The sequence below is a fragment of the Cynocephalus volans genome, chromosome 7 (assembly GCF_027409185.1).
Source record: "Cynocephalus volans isolate mCynVol1 chromosome 7, mCynVol1.pri, whole genome shotgun sequence".
Taxonomy (NCBI): domain Eukaryota; kingdom Metazoa; phylum Chordata; class Mammalia; order Dermoptera; family Cynocephalidae; genus Cynocephalus; species Cynocephalus volans.
This window is the reverse complement of record NC_084466.1, coordinates 117,640,404-117,658,992: the sequence shown is the minus strand read 5'-3', so window position 1 is coordinate 117,658,992 and position 18,589 is coordinate 117,640,404. Positions and strand designations below refer to the sequence as shown.

The 18,589-nt window shown below is 42.4% G+C and overlaps 1 protein-coding gene across 1 annotated transcript; it reads left to right on the top strand.

Annotated features, from left to right (window-relative positions):
* The first annotated feature begins 2,591 nt into the window (after positions 1-2,591).
* On the top strand, positions 2,592-3,096 carry KLLN (killin, p53 regulated DNA replication inhibitor). Its single transcript, XM_063101575.1, is given in 3 exon segments — positions 2,592-2,880; positions 2,883-2,945; positions 2,948-3,096. Coding segments are annotated over 3 exon segments (501 nt in total).
* Positions 3,097-18,589: the final 15,493 nt, after the last annotated feature.

Here is an 18,589-nt window from a genome sequence, read left to right as displayed (position 1 = left end):
CTATTCTGCTTCTAAAGTTACGCAAATCAGACCACAACTCACATTTTAAAAGAATCTATCAATGCAACCTAGGAAACTAAAAACAATCACTGCAAGATTCTGATGCAATATGCGTACGTGCAACACTAATTTTCATTTTAATCTGATCTATACTCTTGATATAGGGCCTAAGCCAAAATTTAATTGAAATATTCTCAATCTCAAAGCGTCTACTTTTTTGTTCTTTTAGTACACCGAATTACTGAGCGCACTAATCCACTAACAGTGTACTGTATTCTGTATTAACGGACAATAGCCCTAGGAAGAGACCACAGGGAAAGACTAAGAAACCAATCGGTGCCTTGACACTTGCAACCAGGCAAGAGTTCCGTCTAGCCGAACACACCCTAGGTTAAATACAGTGAAAACAAACACAAAATAAATGACCTAGAAATCTGACCAGGGTTAAATGTTATAGTCACCCAAACTACGGAACATTTTCGTATCCGTCTACTCCCACGTTAGAAGATAAGAGTGGACAGAAAGGCAAAGAGGAGCAGCCGCAGAAATGGATACAGGTCAAGTCTAAGTCGAATCCATCCTCTTGATATCTCCTTTTGTTTCTGCTAACGATCTCTTTGATGATGGCTGTCATGTCTGGGAGCCTGTGGCTGAAGAAAAAGGAGGAGAGAGATGGCAGAAGCTGCTGGTGGCGGGGCTTCTTCTGCAGGATGGAAATGGCTCTGGACTTGGCGGTAGCTGATGCCCCTCGCTCTGCTGCCGCTTGGCTCTGGACCGCAGCCGGGTAATGGCTGCTGCGGCGGCTGCTGGATGGTTGCAGCGACGGGGCCTGCTTCTCCTCAGTAGCCAGAGGCCTGGCAGCGGCGGCAGCGGAATGGGGAGAAGACGAATAATCCTCGGAACGGCTGCCTCCTCCGGCGGCCTCCGGAGCCCGGGCCGGGGGGGGTGCGGCGGCGGCGGAGGGGAGGTTTAAAACCGGCCCGGGTCCCTGAATGTGCCGCCGCCGCCGCCGCCGTGTTGGAGGCAGTAGAAGGGGAGAGACCAACTCTCCGGCGTTCCCAGCCCTGGAAATGGTGACAGGCGACTCCGATCCCCTCCCTGGAGCTGCAGCCCCTGCAGCCGCCGCCGCCGCCGCTTTTCCCCCCCGCTCCAGGAGCGGGAGGTGCCGCCGCCGCGCCTCAGCCGGCTCCCGCCCGAGCCCACGGCTTCCACCTTCCCTTTCAGGAGAAGCCGGGGAAGAGGCTGCACGGTTAGAAAAGACGAAGGGGAGGCGAAAAACGCCGCCGCTGCCGCCGCCGCAGGCCGGCCGGCTCCCCGAGGGCGCTGCCCCCGCGGCTGCTCACTGGCGCTGAGAGGGGCTCGGGGCCGCGGCCGCCGCCGTCTCTCATCTCCCTCGCCTGAGCCCGGCCTCGCCTCACAGCGGCTCAACTCTCAAACTTCCATCATGGCTGCAGCTTCCGAGAGGAGAGAACTGAGCCCGCCGCGTCCCGGCTCCCCCAACGCGTATCCTGCCGCAGTGCACAAAGAGTCCCGCCACATCACCGTCCGCCGGCCTGCCCGCCCCCTCCGCCGCCGCGCCGGGAGCCCGGGTGCCTCGGGAGCCCGAGGGGGAGGCGGGAGGTATACGAGAGGCGGACGGGACCGCGCCGGGGAAGGGGAGGGGAGGGCAGGGGCGGTAGAAGGGGGCGAGAGCGGCAGTTCGCGGTGCGAGCGGAGAGCCCCTAACCTGCAGGCGCTGCTGAGCATGCCCAATGTGACTGCCGGGGGTTCGCTCGGGCTGGTTCCGAGGCGCCCGCCTGTAGCGGCACTTGCCGCGACTGCTTTTGCAGCAACGCGGGGCGCGGGTGACGAGCTGAGTCTCAGGAACCAAGCCGGAGGCAGGGTTGGCTGTTGCGGGATGGGGGTGGGGTATCGATGATGAAAGCTGAGACGCGTGCGTTGAGCAGTGTCACTAACTAGTCTGAGGTAACCTGTGCACAGGTGGAAAGGACCAGGTGACCGCGCGGGTCAGTGTATAGGGAAATGCAGGGACGGTCCCTGCAGCGAGGAAGCCCCTCCCCCTGCCTCCGCCCCTGATTTCCCCGGTGTGGCCTGTATTCTCACTCTTTCCTTTTGCATCGCCGTCGGATCACATTCGTTTGCAGGGATTTAACTGTAGCTGCCTTTACTTACACACCCTCCCCCTTCTCTCCCCCTCCCCCACCATGTCCTCAAGGTGTCAGTCTTAAGCACAAAGAACAACCTCCTATTGTGTCTCCAGCGTGTATCACCTCATCCGGCTGCCTTTTACCGCCCCACGTCTCGCTTGCCGGCGACTCGGCTCATTTGCCCTAAAAATGAAAGCTCCCTGCCGAGCGCGTTGAGTTTGAACACGTCGCCCCTGAATTTCCAGGGCCCAAAGGACACCTGTCTAGGTGGACTAAAACCGGATCCGCGTGAGTGGGACGCATCCCATAGCCCTCTCCATTGCACCCTGGAGAGGGGAGCATCTCTGCCCCTCGGGCTCCAAGTCGGTTCAACGCGTCGAGCTCAAGCTCGGTCCAGAGACTACCTCGCCCCGCCCCTTTGTGGCGCTGCGAAAACCCGGAAGGATGGATTGCCGGGGCCAGGTTACACGCTCCCCGGCCGGACAGTGCACGCTCAAGGCCGGGGTTACTGGGCCCGAGCGTAAAGTACAGAACGGTAGGAAGCTGCAGCCCTGCGGATGGGCGGGGCGAGGAGCTCTAGGAGGGTTCAAAAGGAAGTGGAAGGATACACGGGCCACAGTCGGAACTACTTTCAGGAGGAGGTCACGTGTGTTCCTAGTTGGGGAACTTTCCAAATTCCCACTCCCCTGTGCCCGCTCCAGAGTCAAGTGCTTCTCTTCCTTGGCTCGAGGTGCTCCTGCCAACTGAGGAGGGCGGGAAAAGGGGTTCAGACGAGCCTCCTGCAAGAGCGCTGTAGGGGTAGCGGCTGGGGAACTGGTTACACAAGCACCCACATTCAAGCACGTGCCCCGGTCTCCCCGCCCCGCTGGTGCAGACCACGGAGAAAGTCCCCAAGCTGGTCCCACCCCTCGACTGTTACCCACAGAGTAAACCAAAGGGCCAAGACTGAGACTCCTTGCTCTGCATCGACCAGCACGGCGCATTCCCAACCGTGGGAGACGGCGCTGGGCGCTAGAGGTCTGGCGCGTCTTCTTCGCTGGTGCCCTGCCCCTTAAGATGAGCCCGTCCGGTTCTGCGTTCGCGGGGCACAAGGGTATCTCCTGCTGCAGCCCGCTGCTTGGATTCGCAAATGGTGCAACAAACTTCCAGTCACTACCTCTGAGCTGGTGAGCGCGCCCCACCTACAGTAGACTCAGCCAAGTGACTTAACTGGTCGGAAAACCTAGTCAATGGCCGTCAGCCAGAATAAACCTGTCAAGTCTGCTTACAGCTCCGATTGGTTGACCTATCCCCGTGAGAGAGCTGATTCAGAAATACTGAGAACTGGAGTGCATTTTCGCCCTCCCGACATTAATCAGCTACAAAGCAAGTAGTCCACCTTCTGCTTGGAGAAAATGGGCATTAATTAACGCCAATGTAGGAATTTCTTCCTTTTTATTTTTTCCCTGGGGAAGAATTCAAGGTGACTGAGTCCAAAAGTATCTGACTTGAGACCAAAGCTGAGGCACTGGGTCCTTTTTCCAAAGTTGGGAGAATGGGAATCAATTTGCATGTGTATTGTAATAATTGTGAGAAGATGACTAAAAAGATCTAAAAGAGGATTTATGCAGTGTATGAGAAAAAAGATTGTATATGTGCACATCATAGTCGCAAACAGCCCCTGAAGACTAGAAACCCCAAGAGGCCTGGCTCAGAAAGTCTCAGGCCATTACCTAACTCCAGGACTACTAATTAAACCAGAGATATTTACAGTGTTCTTAGGGATCTCTGAGGCTCCATAAAACTTTGCATTTATATATAACATCCTTTTAAGATAGCCCTGCAGGAGTTAGCAACCTGCTGAAGCTTCCATATTAATACTTATTAAAGGCTGATTTTGTGCATGGTTCTGGTCAGCTTGGGGGAAGCAGGGACCACAAGTGGAAAAGGAGATGGAGAGCAACCTGAAAACAATAGGAGAAAGGCATCCATTTGGTTTCCAAAGATGCAAATCCTGTCCACACAGCCTAGTGTGAACTAGAGATTTTTTTTTTCCCCCCGTGGAGCCTGGCAGATTCAGGGATTGGAACCCTTGACCTTGGCTGGTGTTATACACCGGCCACCCTGAAATTTCTTTATTTTACAAATAACCAAGAATGAATCCCTGATGTCTAGGTGTTCTACTAGATTGCATATTAAAAAATCCTGAGCTGTGCTCAATTGAGTATCCGCTTCTGCTTGGTGGGGAAAGGGGAAATGAAGATGAAGTTAATGAAGGGTAATACATTGGGGAGGGGTAAAATGTCCCCTTTGTTTCTCATTTGTTTCTCAGTTTGCTGATCTTGTCCCCAGAGTCCCTGTTATTACCACTGCCCTACTCTGCTGCTCCTCTGGAGCCTACCTTCTGTGACAATTAGTCTCATAGCATCTAAGAAGCTCTGAAATACACTTCTTTGGAAGAAAATGAAATGGTTCATTCCTGTTCCTGTTGGTGTTAGCCGTGAGGAGAGAGGATCCTCTTTGATTCCCATGACACAGAGTTACTCTGGAGCAGGGAGGATGTGCATCACCAGCACCAAAGTGCTGGAAAATGAGACCAGTCATAAGCACTTCCATCTGGCTGAAAGAAGAAAAACAGAAAATGGGTTTTGCTGCTTCTCTAAACATCAGGTCCCTCTACTTCTCTCTAGTGATGAATGAAAGAATAACCGACCTTGGCAGATATTTGGCCAGCCTGACAGCAACATCAGGTGGTTATTAGGAGTTGTTGAATAAAAACCTCCTCCCCTTCCCACTGTTAAGTATGTTCCTGAAAGAAATACTGATGTATCCTTTTTCAATTTTTGTTTTTCTTCACTTTTTCCTTCTACCCAAGGGATCTCTTTACCTAGGAGGTAGGACTGAAACCTCTAAATAGCTGGCCCTATCAAATGTACAGAAAGTTTTTTAAAAATAAATTTTTTATAGTTCACTTGAAAAGACCTGCTTGGATGTACAGATATACAATACACTGGTTTCCAACCACTTCAGTTTCTTACCTGTCTGGATTCAGAACACCCTAGCCAACAGAAGCTTATGTATAACAAAGGGGAGAATTATATAAAGCTTCAGGGAGGCTAGCTATATAGAATGATTAGTGAACATGATAAAATGGCTTTAATTATGGGTTTTAACAGCTGATTCCAAAACTATATTGTTACTACACCCAAAGAATATCTAAAGAAAATTCCTTTCTTACTTTCTTTGATAAGTAAATGACCAACAACTTGATGTGGGTTCTATAAATAGTTGATGTGCTCTTTTAGGGCCTGCTGCTAAAATGTCTTTTGTGTGAACACTGATCGCTATAGTGACTTTCTCATCTCCCACACAGTGACCTTTCAAAAAAAAGATCTAAATCAATGGCTTTAATTTTTAAGCAATCTTCTCTATTTTTATCTGTTTAAGTACTGTTTTCTAAATAATATAGAATAAAAAAAATAATTATTGGGTTGAATTTAAACTGCCCCATTATTCCAAGGGTCTGAAGGCTTTTCCCTTATTTCATTTATTCTAATAACAAATATTGTTGTTCTTTAAATAAAGATAGTTTTCCCAAGACATTCTCCAAAAGTCACTGTTATGGGTCATGCAAGTAACTATATCCTGAAAGAGAATTTTCCATTATTGTCTATATGCTTTCCATCTCCTAAATCTGCCCTGAAGCTATTTTAGAGTCACCTTTCACATCTCAATAGAGAGGTGTACTGTATGAAATCTTCACTCTCAGAGCAATAAGAGTTTGTTTGGGTGCTCCTGGTGGAACCACAGAGCAGACCAGGCACCCACTGTGTCCAAGTGGCATTTAGAAATTGTGACTTGGACCCAAGGAGTGATAAAAAAAAAGACCTAACATAACAAGACAGCTTTGACTGTGTTAGTCTCCAAGTTACATTGGCTATTGGGCATTCTACTTTGACCCCCTTAATACTAACTCTAACTTTGGCCCTATAGAACACACATTTTTCTTTTTAGCAATTCCAATAGTAGAAAAACGTTATTTTGATGGACGAGTGGGTATTGGGGCTTCACAGAGTAGCCTGCATTTGTCTAAGTACAGGTGGGACATTGAGAAGGAGTCACGGTTGATCACTGCCTCACTCCTACAATTCTTTCCCTTTAGAACATCCTTCTGGCCTCTGAGGCATCACTTCTTCTATAAACAAAGAGCACCTTTTTGAAAGAGAAAATGCATGGGGCAAAGTCTGTTCAGAGTATCTTTTTTGTCTGTCTTCTTGATGATAGAAAGGTCTTACCAACATTCTTTCATTTAATGATTCAATCAGTTAATGCTTGGGAGTCTGGTATGTGCCAGTACCATGCTGAGCTCTGTGGACAGAGTAATGACTATGGCATATACAGTCCATTTTTATGAAATTTAGTCTGCCTTGAAAACTTCAAGACTTTGGTTGACACTATTGCAACATCTTCACAGCCCACAGGGTAAAATTAAAGTGATAAAAAAAATACCCTGACGTCTAGGGCTGGCCTGTGGCTCACTTGGGAGAGTGTGGTGCTGATAACACTAAGGCCACAGGTTTGGATCCCTATATAGGGATGGCCAGTTGGCTCACTTGGGAGAGCATGGTGCTGACAACTGACAATATCAAGTCAAGTTAGGATCCCCTTACCAGTCATCTTTTTATAAAAAAAAAAAAAAAAAATACCCTGACATCTGGTAACTATTTCAATTATCTATTGCTTCATAATAAATCATCTTAAAACTTAGAGACATAAAACAACAGCCACCTTTTATTTTCTAACAATTCTGCAATTTGGAAAAGGCATAGCTGATCACTTCTGCTCCCCCATGTTGTCAGCTAGGATCAGACATGTGCTTTATTAAGCTGTGAGTTCGACTGGGTCTGGAATTCCAAGATGGCTTCAATCACATGTCTGGCACCTCAGCTGGAGTAGGTGGAATGGTTAGGGGCCTCCCACTCTTTCTGTGGTTGCTCATCATTCAGTGGTCCAAACTAAGCTTCTTTACACAGTGGCCGGATCCCAAGAGGGAGAAAGCAGAGCTCCACGGCCTCTTAAAGCCTGGGGTTCAAAAGCCCCAGAATGTCACTTCTGTTGCATTGCTGAAGCAAGTCACAAGACCAGCCTAGATTCAAAGGGAGGGGAAAGATACTCCACTTCCTGATGACAATAGTGGCTGAGATAGGAGGAATTGTTGGCAGCCATATTTGGAAACACTTTTCCATGATCCATCCTGTGGCTACAATAATATACGCATGTGCATGTGCACACGCACACATACACACATGCGCACACACAGACATAAAAAATATAATCACTCCCCTCCCCCCAAATTATCATTCTGTACAGCATTGGTTCTAAAGTACAGGATCTAGTAATATGAACTAGGCCTAGATGTGGCTGAGGCATTTCTGATGCTGCACCTCTTCACATGGAGACCTGTGAACTAAAAAGGAGAGTTACATATATAACATATATTGCTGAAACAGGGATAGGATGACTACAATAGACACTCCTGTCCAAAAGAGGGAAATGGAAGGCACATAGCAGTTGTTAGTCTGTAGCAGTTCTGAAATCAGCTATGCACTGTCACCTTGCCTCTGAGGAACGAGTTCTCCATTAAGGCCTGGTTCTTTTTCCTGGGAGTAGTTTCCTAATCCATATTGTTCTCAGTAGCTCTTGGCTCCATCCTCTGGGGTCCAGGTTAGGACCTCTGAATCAATCTTCCTTTTCCAAAGAAACTGCCTTCCCTCTATAGTTGAATAGCTCTCTCAGCCTGCTTCCTGCCCTTGTTTTGTTTTTGTTTGTTGTTTGTTTGTTTGGAAGCTGGCCAGTAAGGGAATCTGGGATCCGAACCCTTGACCTTGGTGTTATAACACTGTGCTCTTACCAACTAAGCTAACTGGCCAGCCTTTTTTTCATTTTGAACTGTCTCTTTCTTCTTTAGTTCAGCCTAGTGGCAGTTTTGTCTACAGAATTCTCTTTAAAATTTTGTGAGTTTTCTATGATTCTTATTGGGGTACACTCCTTGCCCACAAAGTAACATCTATAATTCTTTCAAAAACAAAGCTCTCTCTACTTAGGGCTTGTCAAGGTGGCTGCTGTGGGACAGTCCTGAAGATTCTTAGAAGCCCTGTTTTTTAGAGGAGAAGCAATATCTTAAATCTTTTTGAGGTCTTATCACAGAGTCTTGGTTGGATCTTTATCTTGAGGCCACATTTTACAGGCAAGCCCTGGGGCCGTTTCTTACATTGTGACACTTGCTGACTAAAGAAACTCTCCCAGGCCCTTTATATTTCTTCTACATTCTGCTTGAAAACTGAATAGTTCCTTTTTTAGCACATCTCTCTCTTGTGATACGACCATACATCACTAAAAGAAGCCAACTGACACTGAACATTCAGCCTGAAAATCTCCTTTGCCAGATCCACAAGTTCATTAGGTACATTTTCTATCTTCTATGTATTACTGCACACAAGTTTTACCAAATATTTTGCCACTACATAACTCCATTTCTCCAACCTCCAATAGTGATTTCCTCAGTACTCTTATAGCCTCCATTAAGAGTCTGCCCTCCAGACTAAGGAGATATATCAACTAAGTGCAAATGTGGAATCTTGAACAGAAAAAGAACACTACTGGAAAAACTGGTGAATTTCACATAAGGTCTGTACCTTATGTTAATTTCCTGATTTTGATAATTGTTCTATGGCTATTAATAAGTTATTAAAATTAGCCCTGCTGAATAAAGGATATGCCTGAACTCTGTACCATTTTTGCAACTTTTCTGTAAGTCTAAAATTGTTTTGAGATAAAATTTTTTTTTTTTTTTTTTTTTTTGTCTTTTTCTTGACCGGCACTCAGCCAGTGAGTGCACCGGCCATTCCTATATAGGATTCGAACCTGCGGAGAGAGCGTCGCTGCGCTCCCAGCGCCGCACTCTCCTGAGTGCACCACGGGCTCGGCCCTGAAATAAAATTTTTTAAACCATATTAAACTTTTTTTTTTTTCAAATGACTGGTAAGGGGATCTTAACCCTTGACTTGGTGTTGTGAGCACCACCCTCTCCCAAGTGAGCAAACCGGCCATCCCTATATAAGGATCCAAACCCTTGGCCTTGGTGTTATCAGCACCACACTCTCCCAAGTGAGCCATGGGCTGGCCCTTAAACTTTTTTTTTTCTTTTATAAGATGACTGGTAAGGTAATCTTAACCCTTGACTTGGTGTTGTCAGCACCACACTCTCCCAAGTGAGCCACAGGCTGGCCCAAACTTTTTTTTTTTTTATAGTTCCCTCATCACCTTTACAACATCTACCCAATGCCTGGTCTCAAAGCCAATGCCACAAGATTTTTATTATGCCAGCACCCAACTTTCTGACACCAATTTCTGTTATGTATTCTGCATAGCATGCTGCCCCAAAATATAGTAGCTTAAAACAGTGACAACTATTTACTTGCTCACCCTCTGCAATATGAACAGGGCAAGTGGTGACTTGGGCTAGAGGATCCAAGACAGCTTCTATCACATGTCTAGTGCCCAGCTAAAGTGGCTGGAATAGCTAGGGGCTGGCTAGACCTATCTATGTCCATAGCCCCCTTACCCTCCAGAGGCACACTCCCTCCATAAGGCCTCTCTCTTCAGCAAGGTAGTCAGACTTCTTTACATTGTGGTTATCTTCCCACAGAACAAAAACTAAAGTTGCCAGGCCTAGCTCCAGAACTGTAATAGCATCATTTTCCCCTCATTCTGTTAGCCAAAGCAAGTAAAAGGGTCAAGATTCAAAGGAGACGAAATAGACTACAGCTTTTGGTGGGAGGGTGACATGCATATAGAGGCATAGAGTAATTGTTGGTGGTCATCTACACAATGACTCTAGCCCTCTCCCCTATAAATGACTCCCCAAAGCAAACAATTTTCCATGGCCCTTCTCTTAGGTAAGTTTTGCCTAAAATATCCTCACTATCAGTTGACAATTTGGTTAGCAACTGAATGTTTTACGTTGTTTTCTATTTTGCTCCTTAATCTTGTAATTTCTTAATTTGCTTATTCATCCATTTTACATGCATAATTCTACTCTAGGACTAATATATTTTCCCAAAAGTTTTATTAAAATTTAATAAAATAAAACAAGTGATTATATATGCATGTGCATATATATATATATAGATAGATACATGTGTTTGCATAAATACATAGCAAATATCTGGAAGAATAAACAAGAAGATAACACTGGTTATCTCTGAGAGCAGGATGGGGACAGAATGCTTCAAAGAGAAAGGAATTTCTCTTTTCATTTATTGCTTTCTGTATGGTTTAAAGGTTTTATTTGTTTGTTTGTTTGCTTTTGGTGGCTAGCTGGTACAGGAACCCTGGACCTTGGTGTTATCAACACCTTACTTTAACCAACTGAATTAACCAGCCAGCCCAGCTTTAAAGTTTCTTTACAATGATCATTTATTATTGTTATAAGGTAAAAAAGTGATTTCATCCAATATAATTAATACTAAAAATAGATGTCTATTATCAAAAGAATATCAAATAATCAGGAAGGGAGCTTAACTCTAATTTCATTTTTAAATAAAAGAGCACACTAAAGAATTTCCATCATTTAAGACTAAACAGGTGTTTGGTGTCTGCTGCACCATAGAAGTACATGGCAACATCTGCCACGTCTAGTAGAGATGCTGTGTAGTAGACAGCCTGTATCTTATCCTGAGTACCCGCCCTTCCCTAGATCAACTGTCTCGACTAGATTCAGTCTTTATACTATTTAATGACTTTTGCTGCTCAAAGAAAATTTCCTCCAGAATTAATCATATGATACCACAGTACCACCACCTTCTTCCATTCAAGGCAGTGACAGACTACTTTATAATCCAAGAGTATAAGAGCTAGAAGAAACCTCAAAGATCCCCTAGTTTACCAATACCATTTTACAAATGAAGAAACTGAGACCCAAAGGGTTTACAGGCCCAGATTACATAGCTCTTCAGTGAGGGATATTTAACTGGAGCTTGGGAAATTTCCCAATATCTGATCAGTAAATAAAGATGGAAAGAACGTCTAGCTTTTATAGAACCTAAACAAGTTAATTAGAAAGAAATTTAACTAGAGATGGCTTTAAATGACATTTTCAAGCCTTGGACAGGAGCGAATGAAGGGAACAAAGAGACTGCCTAAGATAAAAATAGAGTTTGGAATAGGGTAAGACAAGGATAAGTGAACAATATGATTACGACGCTCACTCTCTGCCCTTAAGTATCCTGAAATTAGCCCATGAGAATTAGCGCCTTAAGGATCAAGCATGAAAACATGAATTGCCTCATGCTGAAAATTATTCCTCCTTCTTAGTTCCTAATATCATTGGGAGAGTGTCTTTCAAACAAGGATATAAAGGAGGCAGCCATCATATGTGTGTTGAAAAAGGAAAAGAGACTGAGGACTGTGTTCACTGAAAGGAAGGAAACGCTAAAACCCACCAGGAACAAGGGAAACACTGCCACCTGCTGAAGAGTTGGAGTCAATGAAAATTCTGCCAGGCAGCGTTAAAGGTAGCCCATTCATAAATCACTTAACGGGCCTGCTTGTACTCTGAGGCAGGTCAGTGCAGAGAGAAAGTTTAATTCTGGATTTCATCAGGCCAGTTTGTGCTGGAGGAAGGTTAGCTTGTGGCTGGTATAAAGTGGTAGAAGACTGCATCCTTGCTTCCCTTTCTTCCACAAATATTTATACCTATTAGATTTTAATTTTCTCCTAAAACCTAAACCTCAAAATACTAGAATATACTTCGTTGAGACTAGATAAAAGTGATATGAGAAGAAAAAGCAATACAAAGAAGTTTATTCAAGCAATACATGCACATGCTTAAAAATTCCTGGTAGCTCACCACTAAGGTTCCTCAGATAAATGTCTTTGTTCCTCCTTTACTCTTCCCATTTCTTCCTCTTCTATTCATACACAAATATTCATGCACACACAAAGGACAATTGCAAAAGGGTGCTAGGAAAAAGTTACTAATCCTTCATATAAGGACTCAGTCTTTCCCCTCTTTCATCCATCCTTACATTCTTATCTCCTGCCCTCTTTTTGCCATTCTCTTTCCTCCTATCCCCATCTTCATCCTCCTCACCTTTATATTTCAAGATTCCCTTATTAATATATAAGAAACTGATAAGGCTGAAAAACAGGTGGGAAGGTGAAATATACAGGACTGCCAAGTTACACAACTCCAAGGGTCACAATTCATATCATATGTGATGCTATTATTTTGTTTTTTGATTTTTCTACCACATGAATGTAGTATGTTTAATTTATATCTAAGTTTTTTGACCCTAACCTTGGTACCCAATGATAGACCACTGTTTAATTCCATGATTACACTAAATAATAAAATAAAGCATTTCTAGATCCTGCCAGTTATAAGTTTATTATTCAAACATGTTTTAGGATTAACAGAATAAGTTTAAGAGTACTCCTATTATGATTTAGGTTTTTCTGTCTTATAGGAACGTTAGAAAGAATACTGTAGAAAAACCCAGTGTTGGTTAGAGTGCAGCCTTATAACACCAAGGTCAAGGGTTCGGATCCTCAAATGGTACCAGCCAGCCGCCCACCCCCCACCAAAAAAAGAAGACCTAATGTTGTCAAAACTAGCCTAGAAGGGAAATTTTATCTTTTCTAAACACAATAGAAGAACAGATCTCTTTTCTGGATTTTGGCTACTTAATTGTACTAAATATGTTGCATTTTCTAAATGATGTACAGGTTTTACACTGCAAAAAACCCTAGAGGAAAAGGAAGTCTCCAAACAAAGGTCATGGTACTTGAAAATTAATTTGGGAATATTTCTAAACCTTAACATAAATTTCATGAAATAGGAAGAATGGGAGAAAGCTAGTGAATAGAAACAGTTCATGTTCAGAGGAAAAAACCCGCTTCATTTATGTAGTTCTGAGCCATAAGTCTTACCTGAAATTTCTTTTCTGGACACAATACCTTTGTCTCGACTGTCTCTCAGAGTGCAGACCCAGGCCATTGGCGTCTAGAGCTCATGGGACCACCTTCTTCCTATATCACCTGTTGAAGCAAGTAGGAGGGAGACCTTAATTAAGATGTGCCTTATTATTAATGTGCTCTTGTGGACTTGCTAATTGTGAAATAGGATTGTCTGCATTTCAGATCTTGTTTATTTTACAATGTTGAGGAATCTGTCCTATTAACTAGTCAACTTCTCCTTATGAATGGAATTTGGCACATTAAATCTTCTCAGTCTTTAAAGTAAAATTAAACTGGGCCCTGTTTGAGAATGGCCATTTTTCTGTTTTTGAAATATACTGTCCTTTTCAACTACATCCAGAAACCTGCAAACCACGGTAGCTTACTTTGCTTAGGTTTGTTATCATAAGCTAAGTCAAGCAATTCTGACCCCCAGTTCTCCCAAACTGAACAAAACATTTCTAATATGCTTCTCCACTAGACATCTGTTTATTTTGCAATTTACAGAGGGTAAAGAAGGTCTTGAAGGCATTTGTGCTTCAGGGCACAGAATATAAACAAATTATAGTGCTGTCTTTGTACCATATTGGTTGATGTAAACTAAGAACGCCCTTTAAGAAAGAAATGTAGAAGTCATGACTGAAAATACTTCTAGAGGTTGTCATATGCCAAATTATAGAAAGAAATTAAACATTTCATAGAACTCTGGTGGGTTATTATTCATTGGTCACCAGATATTGAAATAAAGTGATCATGAGATTTTCCCCAAGTTAGAAGTCTCCTATGACTCACATATAAAGACCTTAAGAGGCACTGTTCCTGGGTCCTTCAGAGGCATGGCAATGTCCTCAGTGATGTGGCTTTAGTGAAACACTCACACAGCTTATTAGACTCCAACACCAGTAATTCCCCTTCTGAGTATAAGTATCAGACTAGTGGTCTTTGAATTGGAGAACTGAGGCACTTCATTTTAAGGGAATCAATTCCAGATCTTTTAACTTCCACTTACACTCTCTCCTAAATCTGATCTACCTGAGAACCAGTATAGTCAACTGGCAGTAGTAGTCCTTGTCCCCATTTCCCTTTTCACAGTGGCCCTTTCTCCACTTTATTTTTTTTTAATTTTATTTTGTCGATATACATTGTGGCTGATTATTGCTCCCCATCACCAAAACCTCCCTCCCTTCTCCCTCCCCCCCTCCCCCCCAACAATGTCCTTTCTGTTGCTTGTCGTATCAACTTCAAATAATTGTGGTTGTTATATCTTCTCCCCCCCCCCCCGGTTTTTTTTTTTTTTTGTGTGTGTGTGTGTGTGTGTGTGTGTGTGTGTGTGTGTGTGTGAATTTATATATTAATTTTTAGCTCCCACCAATAAGGGAGAACATGTGGTATTTCTCTTTCTGTGCCTGACTTGTTTCACTTAATATAATTCTCTCAAGGTCCATCCATGTTGTTGCAAATGGCAGTATTTCATTCGTTTTTATAGCTGAGTAGTATTCCATTGTGTAGATGTACCACATTTTCCGTATCCACTCATCCGATGATGGGCATTTGGGCTGGTTCCAACTCTTGGCTATTGTAAAGAGTGCTGCGATAAACATTGGGAAACAGGTATACCTTCGACTTGATGATTTCCATTCCTCTGGGTATATTCCCAACAGTGGGATAGCTGGGTTGTATGGTAGATCTATCTGCAATTGTTTGAGGAACCTCCATACCATTTTCCATAGAGGCTGCACCATTTTGCAGTCCCACCAACAACGTATGAGAGTTCCTTTTTCTCCACAGCCTCGCCAGCATTTATCGTTCAGAGTCTTTTGGATTTTAGCCATCCTAACTGGGGTTAGATGGTATCTAAATGTGGTTTTGATTTGCATTTCCCGGATGCTGAGTGATGCTGAGCATTTTTTCATATGTCTGTTGGCCATTTGGATATCTTCCTTAGAGAAATGCCTACTTAGCTCTTTTGCCCATTTTTTAATTGGGTTGCTTGTTTTCTTCTTGTACAGTTGTTTGAGTTCCTTATATATTCTGGATATTAATCCTTTGTCAGATATATATTTTGCAAATATTTTCTCCCACTCTGTTGGTTGTCTTTTAACTCTTTTAATTGTTTCTTTTGCTGTGCAGAAGCTTTTTAGTTTGATATAATCCCATTTGTTTATTTTTCCTTTGGTTGCCCGTGCTTTTGGGGTCGTATTCATGAAGTCTGTGCCCAGTCCTATTTCCTGAAGTGTTTCTCCTATGTTTTCTTTAAGAAGTTTTATTGTTTCAGGGTGTATATTTAAATCCTTAATCCATTTTGAGTTGATTTTAGTATACGGCGAGAGGTATGGATCTAGTTTCATTCTCCTGCATATGGATATCCAGTTGTCCCAGCACCATTTGCTGAAGAGGCAGTCCCTTCGCCACTGAATAGGCTTGGTGCCTTTGTCAAAGATCAGCTGACAGTAAGTGTGTGGGTTGATTTCTGGATTCTCTATTCTATTCCATTGGTCAGTGTGTCTGTTTTTATGCCAGTACCATACTGTTTTGGTTATTATAGCTTTGTAGTATAGCTTAAAGTCAGGTAGTGTTATGCCTCCAGCTTTATTTATTTTGCTCAGCATTGCTTTGGCTATGCGTAGTCTTTTATTGTTCCATATAAATGTCTGGATAGTTTTTTCCATTTCTGAGAAAAATGTCTTTGGAATTTTGATGGGGATTGCATTGAATTTGTATATCACTTTGGGTAGTACGGACATTTTCACTATGTTGATTCTTCCAATCCAAGAGCATGGGATATCTTTCCATCTTCTTGTATGCTCTCTAATTTCTCTCAGCAGTGGTTTGTAGTTCTCATTATAGAGATTTTTCACCTCCTTGGTTAACTCAATTCCTAAGTATTTTATTTTTTTGGTGGCTATTGTAAATGGGCAGGCTTTCTTGATTTCTCTTTCTGCATGTTCACTATTGGAGAAAAGAAATGCTACTGATTTTTGTGTGTTGATTTTGTATCCTGCTACTGTGCTGAAATCATTTATCAATTCCAGCAGTTTTTTTGTAGAGGTTTTAGGCTGTTCGATATATAGGATCATGTCATCTGCAAACAGGGACAGTTTGACTTCATCTTTTCCAATCTGAATGCCCTTTATTGCCTTCTCTTCTCTGATTGCTCTGGCTAGTACTTCCAACACTATGTTGAATAGGAGTGGTGAGAGTGGGCATCCTTGTCTAGTTCCTGTTCTTAAAGGAAAAGCTTTCAGCTTTTCCCCATTCAGGATGATATTGGCTGTGGGTTTGGCATATATGGCTTTGATTATGTTGAGATACTTTCCCTCTATACCTAACTTATAGAGGGTCTTTTTCATGAATGAGTGCTGAACTTTATCAAATGCTTTTTCAGCATCTATAGAGATGATCATATGGTCCTTGTGTTTGAGTTTATTAATATGGTGTATCACATTTATTGATTTGCGTATGTTGAACCAACCTTGCATCCCTGGGATGAATCCCACTTGATCGTGATGAATAATTTTTCGTATGTGCTGCTGTATTCTGTTTGCTAGTATTTTAGTGAGGATTTTTGCATCTATATTCATCAAGGATATCGGCCTGTAGTTTTCCTTTTTGGTTATATCTTTACCTGGTTTTGGTATCAGGATGATGTTTGCTTCATAGAATGAGTTTGGGAGATTTGTGTCTGTTTCAATCTTTTGGAATAGTTTGTAAAGAATTGGTGTCAATTCCTCTTTGAATGTTTGGTAAAATTCTGCTGTGAATCCATCTGGTCCTGGGCTTTTCTTTGTTGGGAGCCTTCTGATAACAGCTTCAATCTCCTTTATTGTTATTGGTCTGTTCAAATTTTCTACGTCTTCATGGTTCAGTTTTGGGAGCTTGTGTATGTGTCCAGGAATTTATCCATTTCCTCCAGATTTTCAAATTTGTTGGTGTCTAGTTGTTTATAGTAGTCTCGAATGATTCCTTGTATTTTAGATGAATCAGTTGTAATATCGCCTTTTTCATTTCTAATTTTGGTTATTTGAGTCTTCTCTCTTTTTTTTGTTAGCCATGCTAATGGTTTGTCAATTTTATTTATCTTTTCAAAAAACCAACTTTTTGATTCATTGATCTTTTGAATTGTTTTTTGGTTTTCAATTTCATTTAGTTCTGCTCTGATCTTAATGATTTCTTTCCGTCTGCTAACTTTAGGTTTGGATTGTTCTTGTTTTTCTAGTTCTTTAAGGTGAAGTGTTAGGTTGTTCACTTGCCATCTTTCCATTCTTCTGAAGTGAGCGTTTAATGCAATGAATTTTCCCCTCAATACTGCTTTTGCAGTATCCCACAGGTTTTGGTATGATGTATCATTGTTTTCATTGGTTTCAATAAATTTTTTGATTTCCTGCTTGATTTCTTCTTGGACCCATATGTCATTGAGTAGAATGCTGTTTAATTTCCATGTGTTTGTATAGTTTCCAGAGTTTCGTTTGTTATTAATTTCTAGTTTTAATCCATTGTGGTCTGAGAAGATACATGGGATAATTCCAATTTTTTTGAATTTATTGAGACTTGATTTGTGACCTAATATGTGATCTTTCCTGGAGAATGATCCATGTGCTGATGAGAAGAATGAATATTCTGAGGTTGTTGGATGGAATGTTCTGTAGATATCTGCCAAGTCCAATTGGTCTAGAGTCTTGTTTAGATCTTGTGTTTCTCTACTGATTCTTTGCCTAGATGATCTGTCTAATATTGACAGTGGGGTGTTCAGGTCCCCTGCTATTATGGTATTAGTGTCTATTTCCTTCTTTAGGTCTAATAGAGTTTGTTTTATAAATCTGGCTGCTCCAACATTGGGTGCGTACATATTTATGATTGTTATGTCTTCTTGATGGATCAGTCCTTTTATCATTAAGTAGTGTCCCTCGTTGTCTCTTTTTATGGTTTTTAGTTTAAAGTCTATTTTGTAAGATATAAGAATAGCTACTCCAGCTCGTTTTTCTTTTCTGTTTGCATGGTAAATCTTTTTCCATCCTTTCACTCTTAGTCTATGTGAATCTTTATGGGTGAGGTGGGTCTCTTGTAGGCAGCATATAGTTGGGTCCTGCTTTTTGATCCAGTCAGCCAGTCTGTGTCTTTTAATTGGGGAATTTAAGCCTTTTACATTAAGAGTTGTTATTGAAAGGTGTTGATTTATTCCTAGCATTTTATTGGTTGTTTGGTTGTCTTAGGTGTCTTTTGTTCCTTGCTTTCTGATTTACTGTTTGTTTTCTGTGTTTGTTGGTTCCTTAGGTTGTAGATAGTGTTTTTGTTAGCTTGTTTTCTCTTCATGAATGCCATTTTTATTATACTAGCAGGTTTAGATTTTTCTTGGGTTTTTATGGCAGTGGTAGTTATTTTTCAGCAACCAAACCCAGTACTCCCTGGAGGATTTCTTGTAAGGGTGGTCTTGTGGTAGTGAACTC